Consider the following 17,517-nt stretch of genomic DNA (forward strand, 5'->3'; position numbering starts at 1 on the left):
TTCTTGCTTCCTTAATCTCTTCCGTAATCTCTGTATTTGAAGCGCAGACTTCTATCTATTAATTTTATGAAAGGGTTCAAAGCATTCGTCATCCCGGATGCCTGGACCCATTCGGGCCTTTAAATACCGGACGTCTCTGCATCTCAGTCTATAGTAGTTGTCCACCCCTGCTCGTTGGAACCTCGCGAGTCGCCAGCACCTAGTTTTCATTGTTTTTTGCGCGAATGTGTCGTCGAATTGCGTACGTCGTCGTGCTCTTTTGCTTTTTCTTGTCCTATACTGATAGGGGCTTCTAGCGAAGGAACGAGATGGGCGCGATGCGGTGTCAGTTTATCAGTTCCAAGGGTGTCGCAGTAGACTCACGTGCACTGGCTGCAGCACTTTCAACGCCACCTGGTCATTGCCATTGTAGACTGCAACACAACACGATGCGAGAGGTCGGTGTACCACCCACGAGGGTGTCGATCCACCAGCTGTGCAAGAGTGCGTTATCACCGATCCGGAGTCCCGTAATGCCGTTTAACTTCTCCTGCAGAACTTCGGTCCCGAGATTCAACGCGACGTGGATAGGGTGGACGAGTTTTGCTGGGCCTGCAGAGCATCCCAAGAGCGCGCTGCGCGTGGCTCGCAAGTCCGCTGAGAGAGGTTTGTTTAGAAGCACCCACAAGTAGATGAGAATTGATACCATAAGTTATGTCTTTTTGCAATGTACTACTCATTCAATGCCTTTCTTGCGTTCAAGTTTAGAATTTGCCGAAGGTGACTAGAGGAGGAGAGAAAATTTGAATGCGCTCTTGACGAGATTGGATAGATGCTTCTGGTCAACAAGACCGTCGAAGCGAAAATGAAACCGTACACCATGTCTGCTTCAATTCAGTTCGGAGATTGTACTGCCAGTGATTGAAGGTCTGGTCGTTGTGGGCTGTTGGATTAGTATCTCCCGAAGTAAGAAGAGAACATTACGATGCGATATGAAGTTTACCTTCGGCTAAGACAACCGCATGTGTTGTGCGTGGCTAGTTTGCACATCCCGACTTCTCGTACGTCGTGATCCACAAGTTCGGTCTTTGTCTTGGGACGTCTCAAAATGAATCTACTCCCACGCTGCATGAGGATTAGACGGGAAAGGTATTTTCGACTAGGCACAAACTTGGTGTCTGGCATACACCAGATAAGTGCCGTGGGCAACAGCAGCATAATAAGTATAGTTGTTCCCTGTTCAATATCATTCTGCGGAACCCAATCATTGTCAGTCAGTATTTGGCTGGAATCGTAAACTTGAAGATGCACATCATACCTCAGGTTGATCTAACGCTCCAGCCGACTTCTAACTTCTGACTGTTGTCGGTGGGTTTGGGTTTGGGTCAAGTTTGGGTTTGTCGAGGAAAGAATCGCGGAATCGGATGTCATTATGCTGGGGGTTGTTGGCCGCGGCAAAGCTTCAAAAATGTATTGTGGCAACTTGATGACGGTCCGAAAAACCGGAGTAAAATCCAACGCAAGTACCCGCTTGTCGGCCCCGGCCATTTGAGGAGGTGCTACAGGGCAGGGACAGTCGCGTCATAACTTTCTTCCAAGTATGGACCGCGTTTGGCATGGAGATTAGAGCAAGTACAGTCGATTCTTCGAAGGACAATGCGATAAGGCGGAAGTCTGCATTGTCAAGTGTCATTTCTAGCAAGCGAAATGAAAGCCACATGTAAATACGTACTTGACTCCGCGCCAATTTTGTCTTGTGCGTCGGGGCATTTTCAACGTGAGCTACTGGCTTTCGGTATGATTTTTGAGTGGACGAGTGAAGATAAACCCATGTCAGCAAAAGGATGCGGGACGCATGGGCAAAGATAAGGGCCCGGTAGAGTCGTGAGGCATGAAGAAAACGTATTCGACACGAGTCGTCGGTGGCGAGTATCCTTGCCTGGACGTGTACCCTAAAAACGTTTTATTGGCAAGTTTCTACGTGATACCTAGCCTATAAAATCGAGGCAAAACCTCTTCCCTGCCAAGAGAGTTATTGGACAAACGTGAGCTTCAGCAGAAAGACATACATTCTATTTTCCACTTTGTTCGATGCGCGACAAGTTCATCTGCTCTTGCCCATTGGTCTCTGAGTCCACGAGTGCCATCCTCCCAATCGTTCCGTCCAGACGCCCGGACCACCAGAACCACACGGGAGTCATCATATAAACACGACTGTCGAAGCCAGCGCGCAAGGCGTATCCTGCGACGGATAGAGTTCGAATGTGAGATGAGAAGGACTTGAAGTTGAGACCATGTCCTGAAGCATTCCGCTATGTCGTCAGGAAGGATCCCTGGTAGACGCAGATGAGTCAGGCTGGGGAGAGCGACGAGATGCTGAACGAGGTGAGATCCACAGGTTGACGAAGCGGCCGAGCAGACATTAATGTCGTCGGAAATGTCCAGATGCGTCACGGTTGCAAATAGAGCAGAATCAACGTCCCAGTAGGGCAGATCATGTCCACCGAATAATGCATGCAGGCATACGGCAAGGTGGTCTAGTCGCATCTGTGAAAGGTAAGGGAGAATCTGGGGCCCGCAGTACATGGAGCCCAGCGCGATCCGCCGGACTTGAACACAAGTTTCAAGGGTGGTCAAGATTTCTGACTGGGACCACTGGCTTGGGCCATCGTCCAAACAGAGGTTGCGAATCGAGGTACGGAGAATTTCCAGTGATTTAGTTTTGAGAGCAAGTATTTGCGCTTCATCTGTGGCGGCAACAGTGTGGAAGAGGAGGGCCTCTGTCCTGTGTCGTATTTTGTTTTCAGTGGAGCGTCTAGAAGAAACACGGCAAAATAACCAAGCAAACACGCGTTTTGAGACAAGGAGCAGGGCGGGTATCGTCGATGGGTATGTCCAGGCCGCTATTTTGAACACTTCGCGTTCCAGTTCAGGTGGCAAACTAGGTTCGAGTTGGTCCATGATCAAATGTGTCACATTTTTGTCACACTTGTCCATCTTTCCATTTGCCCCGGGCCCGCTCAGGCTACCGACTATCGTCCAAGCATGTCCAGCAGCGGTCGGTATATCGATATCACAAAACTGGTACAGGATGGCTGGAGATGTAATATCACACACAGCTCAAGTGGATTTCCTTCAACTTTGCAATCATCATGTTCTGAAGCTCCACCAGAATTTGACCCACTCCAACGACAGCCTGACATAGTACGGCAGCTTAATCCTTTTGTTTGCCCACCATGTCGCCACGAGGGCGCACGTCCTTGACCACCCTCGTCGTTGGCGTTGTTCTGTTCTCGCTCCTTTGGATTGATCGTGCTGAACGAACACTTTTACCGGGGAGGGACAAGACTGAGGCACTATTGTCACCAGAGCTACCCGGCCACGACCGACATCTCAACGAATCCCGGGCTTCCTTCGCCCACTACCTCTTTCCTGTTAACGACCCAGAGCATGCGGATATATGGGAGCTAGAGAACCGACGAACAGTGCAAGCGCTTTTTACGTGCTTGGAAGAATCCAACTGCGCAGAGAACCAGACTAAGGGTGAGTATACCACGGGCATACTTCTTCTGGTTGAGACTTTTGCAGTTGTACTGTTGGACTCATTTCACTTTCGCGGAGCCCTTCTTGGCTGGGATGGTGGAGAAGACCTTTGGGCGCGGTCTACAGTGTGTCTTCTATTGCCGACTCTTCGTTTGAGACTTACGCTCGCAGGTCCTCGCTCTCAATTCCCTTAGTTACAGCATCTTGTATTCCGCTGTCGACCTCCAGCGCACTATCCAACTCTATCGTACCTTTCCGACCCTTATAATAATGGTCATTCTCAATCCCGACGATGTTGACCGCTGCTTCAACTCCCCCAACATCATGTGCCACAAGACAACAAATAATCCTGAAGGCATACCCGCCTGGAAGATTTTCAGCTTCAATTGGTGGACGGTTGGTTCTCATCTACTGGATGAAAGATGGATTTTGAGCCCAGAGAAGGTAAGCTGTTTCCAGTTTTGACGCCTAATTGTAGCTCACTATGGTTTTAAGTACCGTGGTCTCGGTGAAAACCACACCTACTTTGGCTATAGCGTTGAAACGTCTTGTGAGACTCGAACATTTGTTCCGCATGAAGACCGCCGTGCACATCCCCAAATATATGTAATGGGCAAGAATGGACGATATTTCACGGCAGGCCACCGTGCCTGGGAACCCCAAGAGCTTGAACTCGCCGCTGCAGCTATCCAACAGCGAAGCATCGTTTCGCCTGAAGCTCAGGAAGACGCGCGTCAAGTGCTTTTCCTGGCTGGTTTACGGGAGGACGAATTGCCTGACGACTTTATCCGTGGCGAGAATGGGGGCTCAGAATGGATAATGCGAAATTTAGGACATTTGACCCCGACTAAATTTTACGACACGCTTGCGAAGTCTGTCGCGTTGGTGGGCATGGGTGCGCCGGGAACGTGGGTCCCCTCATGCAAATGCCATTGTGATAACTTACCGCCACCAGTTCCCCGACGCCATATGATGCACTCTGTCTTGGAGTCCCGTTCATTAACCCCATCCACATTGTACGATATTATTCTTGCATGGACCAAGTTTTTCACTGACGCTTTAACAGTGGGACCACGCTGACCCATCCAACCGCTTGGGCTGGGCTGCCCAGCACGAAACGTTGAAATTTCTTGACCCGCCATATGTCTACAACATCTTCGTCGGAGATACACATGGCTTTGTCGATGCGCTGAAAAGCGCAATAGATGATCCTATAGAGAGGTGGGTTCGCCCATCCGATTCCTTGCAGTCGCTGAAATTTTCTTCGTAGCTTTGTCCCCGAAACCATGCGCATGCCCTCTATCGAGGAGCGGGTTGGGCGGATTCTGAGGACAGATTGGGAAGAAGCCGCACACGAGCTTGTCGAAGGGCGGCGCCTTATGGGAGAGGGCAAGGTATGATGACCCTTGCATGCAGATACCTAAAAACTTACCTATGGTGCTACAGATAGTTGTCTTGTGATCGAGCAGAGCAAAGCGTAGAACAAATAGAATAACTGTACGATTGTAATTGAGCAAAGTATTGGTCTAATGACTGATGGGGCTGAATGTCGCGACGGCGCTAATCATACTGCATTCCTTCCAACCACCATCATGGAGGGGGGGCGCAGCAGCAACCTCTGCTTTCTTCATCATCACCTCCGCAATACAGCGCTACAGAGACGCTTGCCCCTTACGCTGTTTACGTTCCTCGCTCCAGACGCCAACCATCCCGATGTTCTTGCTGTCGCTGTTGTTGCGCAGTCCTGCTCTTTCTCGTATTCGCGTTTGCCGCTCTGGTCGTCGTGGCATTTTTATGGCCGACTCCTCCGACATTAACTGATAGGGTGCGTGCATTACTTTGTCGTGTTGTTACTTTTTGTTCACGCTCTCTAGATAAACGAGGCCATTCCAAAAGCATTCCAGGTGAAAAGCTGTCTGACAGGCAACCCAGACCAGCCGTCCACGATACGGAGCTACCAGTTCGCGCTGCCGCTGCAGGCAAACACGGTCATCAGCGTTTCCCGATACCACCTCTCTGGGCCCCAAGGAGTTGTCGGCGGCACTTTGCGGATAACGACATCGACTAAGCTTCCGTCCAACTCTGCCCGCATTGTGGTCGTGCCAGCCTCATTGGGCTATGCGACGGTGTGTTCGCTGGCGCCGAAGAGGGGCAGCGACACGAGCACAGCCGCGTTTGGCGTCTTCGTGAGTGACTGGGATGTCCTCCCCTTTCGCTACTAATCCACATTTCACTGTCTAGGCGACTGGCCCTGAAGATGCGGCTTCGGAGCACGTTAACATGACCCTCATTCTCCCCGCATCGACGAATCTCGCGGGGCTGCAGACGACACTGCCTAATTTCGCATACAATATTGACGACCTGATTGGTGCTGGGGTTGACTTTGTTGGTGCTGCCTTCATCACGGGTGGCGAGAAACCCATAATGGTCAAGGTGCGCCATGCATATCTCCCTCATGCGCATAGCCTGACACCCCCATTTCAAGTCCATTTCGGCTCCCAGTCGACTTTTGCTATCGACCTGGAATGCTAGCGTGTCCGTCGGTGTATGTGGACATTGATTGACCCATCCCTTGAACCAAAGCTTACGTCTTGCAGCTGGCGCGTTCATCCGCCCTCGATGTCTCAACTGGTTCAGACCATTTTTCATCCCACGTAAATGCCAGCATTTCTGGCAGATACGAGAGCAACAACCTGCGTCTCATAACGGGCAATGCCCCCATAAATGCCGACGTATCCCTTGCGCCTGGTTTCGGCGGCGTTGACGCTTACACGTCGAATTCCTCGCTCTCGCTTAACATATCATCGTTAACGAGCAACACCAACGACGACCCGCCACTCTATCTTCGGTTGCGAGCGGTCACCACTGATGGTGCTGCAACTGTGCGTTTGCCCGTTGAATATGAAGGCCATTTCAGGTTGTCAGGCGCAAGCGCAAGGGTGCGGGAGCCTAAGCGTCAAGGAGATTTACGGAAGGTGGAATATCATTATCATGGGCCTGCATTGGTCGCAACGGCGGCAGAAGGAGATTCACAAGCAGTCGAGGGGACAAGAGAGGAAGATCAGGACACTGACGACCATGAAGAAGAACTTGTCACTGGTTCGGTGTACCTGACGGAAGAAGGCATTGAACGTGGATGGGTTTCTGTACTTGCTGCTGGTGCGGGAGCACGACTTGTCTTGTAAAAAGCATTTGTTATTTGGACATTCTGTAGCCTGGGCAACTGTCGTGTACTTATTACTACTTGTGTATTTAAGCGTTGAAAACTGATATCACAGTCTTCATTGAACCCGAGGACATAAACCCAAGTTTTTAGTTGACTCTACATGTAGGTATAATCCGGTAACCAAACGGTCGTACTTTTGCACTAACGTGCGGTAATGAAGTCCATCGTTATTGAGTTTTTTCCGACGCAGGCTCCGGTGCCCACGGCAGCACTCAAAAGGCACGGCTGCTGCGCAAACGCGCGGGAAGGGTATGTAGAGGGCGGGAAGGCCCTGCACTAGCAGGAGAAGACACCCGCGATGATAGCTCCGAAGAGAGCCAGCCCGAGGCTGGGGCGGAGGGCGAGGCCGGCGCTTGCGCCGGACGGCTTTGTCGGGTTGGCGCCACCGGATTGGGAAGCGCTGCCCCCCGACTTGTTGCCGGTATTGTTGGACGTGTTGCCGCTGGGGGTTCCCGTAGAGTTGGTCGACGTGGTCTTGCCGCCACGTTGGGCAACATCTGGAAAGGAAGCCCAAGTCAGAAAGTCGTAGTTGTCAAGGGGGAAAAGGACCGCACAGTCGTTGAAGGACGGGAACGTTACAGTTGTTTCGGCGTAGGGCTGGGTCTTGTTCATCGCGATGCCGACTGGAACGATGTGCTAGTAACCAATTAAAAAATTTTATCGCGAAGACAGAGAGCGGCATGACATACGTCGAACGCGTCAACGAACTTGGGGTAGTTGTCGATGGCTAACTGCATGGTGAAGTTGCTAAGCTCGTGGGTGAGAATGATCGCGCCGTTCTGGAACGAGCCATGTCAGATCACGAACTGCCCTGACAAAGGTAACCAACGTTGTTGAGCACCCCGCTCTTCGCATCGTTGATAAGCTTGTCGTAATTGCCCTGGATTGTCTGAGGAGTCTGGCCCAGCTGGCCATTGGCCCAGTCGAACGAGTCGTATCGCCACATGATTGTGTCGAGGTTGAGCGACTGGGCAATGAACCGGATCCTGTCATCCACGTCTCCGTGGGGAGGCTTGGAAAGGTCTTAATTGAACTGAACTTGTATAATTTTGACAGGATACTTACCCGCCAGCAAGTCGGGGTCAGTCCAGTCACAAGCTTGATGGCCTTGATGGTGTACCAGAGCTCAGCGAACGCGGATTCATTCGACAATTGGGTCATGTTTCCATGCGACCAAGTATCTTAGAGCAAGATAAGTGGGCCACATCGGAGAAAACAATGAAGGCACTCACGGACGCAGATTTCGTGTCCGTCGGCGGCAGCGCGTTGGGCTTGCAGCGGGAACCAGATGACGTAGATGCCGATATAGAACATGGCTTTGAGCAGGACGTCAATACCATACCGCGCACAAGATGATAGCAGTCAGATCGGGCACTTACTCGCTTTCTGGTTCTTGCTGCCCAAAAAGTTGTAGAACTCGTTGTGGTCGCAAGCCGGGCCGTCGTCAAATCCATACCCAAGGGTCCGGGGCTAGCAGGGGCAAACAAGTCAGAACTTCAAATCCGCAGTCTTGACAAACGGAGCGCTGACCTCCGGCGCCTGATAAATGTCAGGCTTCAAGCCGGCCAGCTTGGGCGTGACGCAGTTCGAGGTCGTCCACCAGCAGTCAGGATCTTTCGCGCTGTCGTATGCGATGCCGGGTGTCTTAATCGGGATATTTGGGATGCTTCCTTGTATGGACTGGAACTTTTTCAGGCCCTCCGTGTCGTTGCGAACATCCGTGATTGTCCTAGGGGCGTCCGTCGCTGGGAACGCGGTGCCGAGGTTGCTTGTGAGGGGAAGACCATAGGCCACACATTCGGCGTCTGCAGTTAGTTGATCAACTTTTTTTTTCTTACGAACGACGCTGTAACTCACCATGGCCCAGGACTCCTGCCATTTCCTGTTCGGTGGTGGGAGCGGCAGCATTAGCAACAACCGCTATGCCGGCGAGGAGGACGAAGACTGAGCTCCGCATAATGTAAGGGGTGAAACGAGCGAGACGTGAAGGGATGGTGGGGGAAAGCAAGCACGACGGGCGTGGGCAACAACGATCCTTATGTGAAGAGCCCTTGTTGTTGATAGATTTGGCGCTTGTTTGGCGGCAGGGTGATGATACTACCGAGGTACTTGTGTTGGTGCGCTTGGTGGCCGGTTCGTATGTATAAAGGTGTCAAATTGGGCATCGATGTCGTGCGATAGCGTTGCGGGTGCGAGTCGAAACGAAAATCAAGGGAAATGGCTCCTCTGTTCATCGACAAATGAGTGTTTAAGGCGGATATTTTTAGAACAGCGTTCAATGAGTTGATCGAGTATCATCGATCATCTTCGAATCCTGTCGTGTCCATACTGTGGTTCCCAGTGATTGGGTAATTTCCCGATGACTGGGTAATCGCAACTTTCCTCCATCCCGTCTCATATTTTGACTCCGGTATCATCCGGATTTCACTCACACTACTCTCATATGTATATGTACTCAAAATTGGAATATTCTGTTCAGAGACGATGGAAAATCTTGGCTACCGGCACATCAAGTTGGGTAATCTCAGGTACTGTGGTTCCCAGTGATTGGGTAATTTCCCGATGACTGGGTAATCACAACTTTCCTCCATCCCGTCTCATATTTTGACTCCGGTATCATCCGGATTTCACTCACACTACTCTCATATGTATATGTACTCAAAATTGGAATATTCTGTTCAGAGACGATGGAAAATCTTGGCTACCGGCACATCAAGTTGGGTAATCTCAGGTATGGTTGGCCGTTTTCCATCGATTATGACCTCGGTCGAGCCCGAAAAAGGCTGGGGCATTTCAAGAAACATTACCCAAGTATACCTACATCTTCAGATTTTGTTCCCGGGGAAAAATGAATCTGCCTGAGGCCGCCGAAGTTGCAGCGTGACATTTCATACTCCGCTGATTGTGTTCTTTGAAACCAGAGACCACGTGCTGCGCATCTCGAGTCAACAAACCGCGGTCGCGGATGGCGGGGCCTTCCGCAAAGACCAAGCGGCTGGCAGCACAGGAGGTCAAGATTAGGGAAGCATGTGCCTATCTTTCTCGGCAGGCCAGCAACTCAGTTAAGCCAAACGTTGCGGAAGCAGCCCGTCAATTCAAGTTGCCATACAATACACTCAACAACCGCTTTCGCAACAAGCGCGTCGCATTTGAAGAGGCCCAAATACAGAAGCAATTCCTCAATCCTGCGACGGAAGATGTTTTGGCAAAGTGGATTGTACACAAGGGCATTACTGGCGACCCAGTCTCTAAGAAAGGGCTGAAGTTTCGTGCAGGCATGCTTCGGTCAGATGGGAAGCAACCTGGGAAGAACTACTGCTATGCCTTTCTTAATAGACATCCTGAGATTAACCTGGTGAAATCCGCTCCCATCGCTCCTCAACGACAACGTGCTTTCCATCGTGCCAATGTCATGGAATACTTCGACAAGCTGGAGAATGCCATTCGCGAGTACGACATACCGCCCGAGAACATCTATAACATGGATGAGAAAGGGTGCCAGCTGGGCGGTGGTCGGAAGATTAGTCAAGAGAAATACTTCTTCTCGCGGACCCAAACTCGCAAGCTTAAGCGTAGTGTTGAAGTTGAAGTCATATCCGCTTACCATACTTGCACATGACTGCTTGGTAATAACCAATGCGCTTGGTAAGGACTGAATACTCGCTCAGTCATCCTCTACCTTTACTTACTCATCGTACTTATAAATCGTAGTCAACGTAGTGTAGTCAGCATAGCTAGCCTGAGTATATATACTGAGTAGTCTAGCTCGTCGTCTCTCCAGTCCTGTTGTTATTCACACAGTTCTGGTGAGTACTTACATGCTTTCCTCTATCTTACATATGCTTATGACTCTATGTAGATATCGTCTTGTCAGGTATATACTCAATCAAGTCCTGTTGTTATTCACACAGTTCTGATATCGTCTTGTCAGGTTATGGGCCCCGCCCCTTCTCCTGCATAAGGCAAGTCCTTCTTGCTCGGATCGGTGCTGCCTCTATTGTACTGTCCTTTATTGGACATGGCATGGCACTCTGTGTCAAGGCTAGTGTTGCCCCTTTACCTACACAAAGCCCCCTCTTTTTACCTATCATTTCTTAACCTAGTATTGCCATTGCCGGCCCTGCTCTCACTTCAGGTTCAAGCGCATAGCCAGTCCTTCCCCAGTGGGGTAAATTCATAACAGCAATATGACGGTTCAACACCGATCATTCTGGCTAGCGACCAGGCCCTGTCAGTGCATGTCAAACTCGATCAGACCTCTGCACAGAAGGGATTGTTGGGGACATCTCCTTAGGGAGTTGCGAGGCTGTGAGATGCTGTCCTGAACAGAAAAGGGTGGACCTCTGTCCTCGTGTGGCAGATGTGTCAAAAGGGAATGATTGCCCATTGTGGTCGTCATAAACACCCTTCGGCGGCATATACTATACTTAGATAATTACGTAGTCCTTGGGACAAGCCACCTAAAACAGTTCTTGGACGAACTGGACCATGTGGGCAATACAACTGCGTGCATGGGGCATCTGGGTTCCCTTGGATAGATAGATTTTACTCTTCTTCTGGGGCATTACATATTTGGGGCACACTATGCTAGGCCTTTAGTACTTGGCACTCTGTTGACTGTAGGGTCACAGAGCACTATCCACCTCTCTCTATTGTTTACAACCGATCTGACTTCCTTTGAAGTATCAGATTAAACTGGATCCATCGTCCACACCAATTCTTTACTGGTACCCGGTGATTACGACGAAGAACACTCTTACTACAACTCTTTGAACACCAGTGGAGGATATAACTCTGCTGAGCTTTACGCTGTAGGAGACCACGAAAATCCAGATTTCGACGATTACGCCGAAAATTACTCTCCTGAACTTCATCGACTCTTTGGTACTCCTTACTATCCAATCCCACCAACCCTCCAGGAACTAGTTGCGCTAGAAATGTCGCTTACTGGTACTGTTTCAACTGTCATCCCAAAGTTGGATGGCACCAATTATCAGGTCTGGGAGGAGAGTATTTGAACCTCCTTATGATCCAGAAAGTGTGGGGGCATACTGAAGGAACCATTCATCGCCCTGCAGATGACCAGGTAGAAGCCCTAGCCAAATGGGGACGAAGCCAATTGGGTCGCTGTTGGTCTCATGAAGGCCCATATGACCAATACCTTGCAGAGAGAATACGGCTCCAAGGTCAGCGGCACTACCAAGGTCAAGCGAAATGCCAAGGAGCTTTGGGATGCTCTAGCAGAAGCCTTTTAGCAAAACAGCTGCAGTAGAAGGCTTTTTGCATTGGAAGCTGCTCAACTCCTACAAGTTTGTTGCGGGGGAGACTCTGGAGAAGCAAATCGACCAGATGGACACCCTTCGTAACTCTGCTATCACTGCTGGCACAGGATAGGCAGTCAGTTTTGCTAGCAAAACCTGGGCTACTGGTCAAGGGTGTTACTCACAAAACTGGGCAAGCCCAAACGGGATGCTGTGACAGGAAAATGTGACATTCAATCAATTGTGAATATGTCAATGAGTTTGATAGCTATGACTAAGCTATTACCAGATATGGAAAGGCAAATCACCATTTCTTCAGGCCGAAGACCCGGATAAACATCTAGGTAGGCTTGTAATGCAGGGCAAAGGTATACATCCTAATTGGGTTGAAATTGATGTATCTTGACAGAGCCATCAAAAGCACTGATGTCAATCAAAAATCGTTCCACATCAATTACTTTATCTAGATGCCATCAATTCCATCATCAATATCATGATCTAACACCTAAATATGAATAAAATAAGTTTTCAAAAAGTGTGACATTTGTGACCCTTGGGCAGTCCCCCAGGTTTTGTGAGTAACACCCTTGACCAGTAGCCTAGATTTTGCTAGCAATTCTGAGTGAATGAGCTGGCTGGCATGGACTGATACTCAATATTCTCTCATGCTTTTGTCGGCACTCCCTGCTTCTGAAGGCTGGGTAACTTCCTACCTTGCTAACACTGCAGCCGACAAGCTCAAGCCTGGTGTGGTCAAGCAGACGATCTTGACCACAGTCAAATTCAACACTTCCCAGGGTGAAGGATCAGCCCATAATATTTCCACAGTCACTCGTCTTCCTGGCAAGAAGAAGTGTGAAACTTGTGGGGGTAATCATCCTTCGAACCAATGCTGGGTCAAGTACCCTGAGAAGCGCCCTAAGCATCATAAGGGCAAAGGAAAGGGTAAAGGCAAGGGCAAAGGAAAGGCCAATGGGGGTAGTTCAAATGTAAACAATGCTGTTGCTTCTGGTTCCGGTACCAATACACCTGTTTTCTCCGCTTATATCAGAGTGAGCGCAAGTGAAGCAGTAGCAAACCACGATCATATTGATGATCTTGTGGCTATATCAGAGAGAGGTTTCCTTCAGGATTCTGGATGTACGAACAATGTGTCTAGTTATCCTGAGGATTTTTACGAGATCGACTATGATCACCCAATGCGTGGACATATCACCGTAGCCGATGGTTCGAGACATGCCAGTCTTGGCGTAGGTACCATAAAAGTCCGAAACCATGGTGAAGTCCTTGAATTTAAGGATGTTATATACAATCCTCATGTCAAAGGTCGCTATTTATCCGCATCGCCCATGGACCACGCCTGGCTATACTTGGGTTATTAGGAACGGTTTATGCCAGATTACGGATGCAAAGTATTTTACTTCTGGTGGCCGTTCGGGCAAAGTTTTTATGGAGGGTCGTAATATTCACGGACTCTACTGGTTTATACCAGATGAGATCATCAAACCACCTTCTCTCCATGTTGCATCCAAGCCAGAGTCTACTTATCTTTGGCATAAGCGTCTTGGCCACGCGTCTGAGAGGGCTGTTCGTCGCCTGCCTACACAGGTCGATGGCGTCCCTCCTCTGTTTAAAGACAAAGGTCATCCCATTTGTGATGGTTGCCTGCTCGGGAAGCAGCATAAGCGCCACTACCCTGAGTCCACGTCTCGTAGTGAGGATGTATTAGACCTCATACATATGGACATCATGGGACCATTTCCGGTTGAATCTCTCAAATATGGTAGTGGAAAAGGAGGGAAGGCTTACGCTATTACCTTCTTGGATGATCATTCTTCGGTCGCCAACCAAGACTACCTAGCCCATAAGAGTGAAGCTCTGCAGGCCTTCAAACGTTTTAAGGCGCGAGTTGAACTTGAAACTGGGAGAAAGATCAAAGCTCTCCGTTCTGACCGTGCTCAGGAGTTTATCTCCGAGGAATTTGAAGCCTTTTTGGCTGAGCATGGCATTACGCACAATCTTTCTGCTGCATACGAACCCCAGCAGAATGGTCGGGCAGAACGGATCAACCGGACTTTACAAGAGAAGGCCGAGTCAATGCGTCTAGACGCAGGCCTCTCTAAGCGCTTTTGGCAGTTGGCATTAGAATGCGCAACCCACATATACAATCGTCAACCAATGGCGAGGATTGGTTGGCGTACCCCCTATGAGATTTGGGTCGGTAATAAACCATCGATCAAATATTTCCGCGTATTTGGCTGTAAAGCTTCCATCGTTAATCAGAACCAATATGCTACTAAGGGTGACGCTCACAATAATTTCGTCATCTTTATTGGTTACGATAATTCCGAAGGAAGTGTATATCGTTTTTGGGATCCGTTTAAACAACGGGTTGTTACTTCTTCAAATGTTGTCTTTGATGAAGGAGTATTCCCAGCCAAAGAGCGGATACAATCTCAAGGAGGGTATGTCCCTGAGCCTGTTTACATGGATTGGACAGTTCCGCAGCATGAGCAACCCCCGGCACAGCCTGATGGGGGTGCTCCTCCCCTTGATAATGATGCTCCGCCACCTCCTCAACCTCCTCCTCCTGCTCCGCCTTTGCGTCGTAGCAATAGGGAGAGGACAGTTGTTGAAAAGGAATGGCCCGAGTACCCGGACGCACAGACACGTCGTCGTCGTGCTGAAGGGAAAGTTGATTCAATTGACGAGCTTATGCGAAAAGTCATTCCTCCCGATTTTAATCTGTCTGATTATCTTAATAAAATGAGGGCAGATGGAATACCCGAACATCTTAAAGACGCATTGGATAGTGATGAGGCCCCTGAGTGGATCATTGCGGTTGGCGAAGAGTTCTATGCACTCGAGGACAATAACACTTGGGTAGTTGTAAATCGCAAAGATATTCCAAAGGGTCGCTCCACTGTCAAATGTCGTTGGGTATTTACGAAGAAACGGGATGGTCGCTATAAGGCTCGGTTAGTTGTCAAGGGGTATACACAAATTCACGGCGTTGATTTTAACGAAGTCTTCGCTCCTGTTGTTAGCTTTGAGGCTGTTCGCGTACTCTTAGCTATTGCTGCACTTGAAGGTTGGGAAATTCATGGCATGGACGTCAAGTCCGCTTTCCTCCATGGAGACTTAGACGAGGAGATCTACATGGAATTGCCTGAACTACCACCGTCCTTTCCTCAGTTTACCCGATCAAGTCGCTCGTCTCAAAAAGTCATTTATATGGTCTTCATCAAGCCGCACGTGTGTGGAACAAGAAGATTCATGAGGCGTTGCTTGAACTTGGTTTCCTCAGGACATACTCTGATGGGGGTGTCTACGTATATCGTCGACAGGAGGGAGATATAAGCATCACTGTGTTGTTTTGTTGCTATATGTCGACGACATGCTTATTATGGGGAATAACTCGAAATCTATCGCTACATTGAAGTCAGAGCTCAAGAGTCGTTTTAAAATGACTGACTTAGGCCAGGAACTTGACTTCCTTTGGTTTGGATATTGTCCAAGATAAAGAGTCTGGCTCAATTCTCATCAATCAGCGTCGCTACCTAGTCAGTGTCCTAGAACGCTTTGATATGATGGATAGCATCCCCATAGATACACCCTTTGCACCAGGAGTTGTTATTACGGAGAACAAGGAAACTTGTGATCCGGAAACACGCACTCTGTTTCAACAGATGATCGGTTCTCTTCTATATGGCATGCTTGGCTCGCGACCAGACATCGCCTATTACGTCATACGTCTAGCTAGATATAGCTCAAATCCGTCTGAACATCATTTAAAGTTAGCCCGGGATATAATGCGGTATCTCCGAGGCACACTTGATTACAATATCAAGTATGATGGGAAATCCAAAAGTGGTTTGATTGGTTTCTCCGATGCAGACTGGGCGGAAAATAAAGACGATAGACGCTCTATAACCGGTTATGTTACACTCCTTGCCAATGGTGCAGTTACTTGGGTCTCCCGCCGCCAGGCCACTGTGGCCCTCTCCTCTACTGAAGCGGAATACATGTCTGAGAGTGACGCTTCTCGTCATCTCTGTTGGCAGCAGATGTTTTTGACAGAGCTTGGGTTCGAGCCTCCACCTATCCCGCTGTGCGTGGATAATCAGGGTGCTATATTCTTGGCCTCGAATCCTACTCATGATCGCCGTACCAAACACATCGACATGCGCTATCATTTCATTCGTGAAAAAGTCGAAGACGGTGTTATCGAGCTCTATCATATTCCGTCAGAGGATCAAGTTGCTGACATCCTGACAAAGTCTTTGAGTTATGACAAGTTCTCAAAGTTTGTTCCTTTGCTCGGGATCGTTGAGTATACTGGTTGAAGACGTATATGTCTTCTGGGGGGTGTGTTGAAGTTGAAGTCATATCCGCTTACCATACTTGCACATGACTGCTTGGTAATAACCAATGCGCTTGGTAAGGACTGAATACTCGCTCAGTCATCCTCTACCTTTACTTACTCATCGTACTTATAAATCGTAGTCAACGTAGTGTAGTCAGCATAGCTAGCCTGAGTATATATACTGAGTAGTCTAGCTCGTCGTCTCTCCAGTCCTGTTGTTATTCACACAGTTCTGGTGAGTTACTTACATGCTTTCCTCTATCTTACATATGCTTATGACTCTATGTAGATATCGTCTTGTCAGGTATATACTCAATCAAGTCCTGTTGTTATTCACACAGTTCTGATATCGTCTTGTCACGTAGTAGCGACAGTCTCCAACTCATCACAATGTTGGAGACATTCAATGCCGCCCGGTCAGGCGATGTATCCCACCTTTGTCTTTCCAGGAGAAGGCTGCTTTCCGGACTGGTTCTCGGTTCACGATGAGATTTGGTAACATTGCTCCATTGTTTTCTTGGCATTTCTGACCAGAGTTGCATAGTATTGGGACATCTGCGACAGGCTGGACTGACAATGAGATCGGATACCACTGGTTTGTCAAATGTTTCATTCCGCAAGCAACAAAATGGAATATAAGCGGCAAGAAAATCCTCTTGGTCATGGATGGGCATGGGTCGCACGAAACAATATTAATCCTCGACTATGCAGAAAGCCATAATTGCTATGTTATCATCCTCCCTTCCAAAACCACCGACCATCTTCAACCTGCCGATGTTGGTGTTTTCGGCCCCTTCTCCCATGCCTGGCTTAAACGGTGTGATGAAATTGCGCAGGAGACGGGTGGAACGATGGATATTGCAGACTTCGTCAAAGAGTACATGGCGGTGCGAGAAAAGACTTTCCAACCGGACGTCATCAAAGCTGCATTCAAGAAGAGTGGCCTGTGGCCTGTTGACCGCACCATCTTCACTGATGAAGATTTCGCACCAAGTATTCCATATTCAACTGAGACCCCGGACCGCCCCAACATTTCCATTGATGACATTCTCCCTCCCAATTCCGAAGCCCTTCGAACATTCCGAGCAATGGCAAATGGTGATGATGACGAGGACTCCAGTAGTTCAGATGACGACGATGAC

At 49.1% G+C, this 17,517-nt stretch overlaps 3 protein-coding genes across 3 annotated transcripts; 1 reads left to right on the forward strand and 2 right to left on the reverse strand.

Annotated features, from left to right (window-relative positions):
• Positions 1 to 1,967: 1,967 nt before the first annotated feature.
• Positions 1,968 to 2,940, reverse strand: MIND_00629000 (F-box domain-containing protein; the record flags this gene model as incomplete). The annotated part of the gene is made up of 3 exons (XM_037363031.1): positions 1,968 to 1,999; positions 2,049 to 2,764; positions 2,819 to 2,940. 3 exons carry the CDS (start codon positions 2,938 to 2,940, stop codon positions 1,968 to 1,970), a joined length of 870 nt encoding a protein of 289 aa, XP_037220952.1.
• A 275-nt stretch (positions 2,941 to 3,215) lies between these two features.
• On the forward strand, positions 3,216 to 6,707 carry MIND_00629100 (uncharacterized protein; the record flags this gene model as incomplete). Its single annotated transcript, XM_037363032.1, has 11 exons — positions 3,216 to 3,522; positions 3,568 to 3,647; positions 3,694 to 3,966; positions 4,018 to 4,430; positions 4,478 to 4,538; positions 4,589 to 4,743; positions 4,793 to 4,916; positions 5,397 to 5,708; positions 5,764 to 5,955; positions 6,008 to 6,067; positions 6,120 to 6,707. 11 exons carry the CDS (start codon positions 3,216 to 3,218, stop codon positions 6,705 to 6,707), a joined length of 2,565 nt encoding a protein of 854 aa, XP_037220953.1.
• A 317-nt stretch (positions 6,708 to 7,024) lies between these two features.
• On the reverse strand, positions 7,025 to 8,705 carry MIND_00629200 (Carbohydrate esterase family 4 protein; the record flags this gene model as incomplete). The annotated part of the gene is made up of 9 exons (XM_037363033.1): positions 7,025 to 7,245; positions 7,303 to 7,384; positions 7,438 to 7,527; positions 7,578 to 7,760; positions 7,814 to 7,929; positions 7,981 to 8,064; positions 8,128 to 8,218; positions 8,279 to 8,553; positions 8,606 to 8,705. The coding sequence occupies 9 exons, from the start codon at positions 8,703 to 8,705 to the stop codon at positions 7,025 to 7,027; spliced, it is 1,242 nt and encodes a 413-aa protein (XP_037220954.1).
• Positions 8,706 to 17,517: the final 8,812 nt, after the last annotated feature.

Source organism: Mycena indigotica, assembly GCF_014461135.1.
Source record: "Mycena indigotica strain 171206Taipei chromosome Unknown Mind.scaff0005, whole genome shotgun sequence".
In the NCBI taxonomy this organism is placed as follows: Eukaryota; Fungi; Basidiomycota; class Agaricomycetes; order Agaricales; family Mycenaceae; genus Mycena; species Mycena indigotica.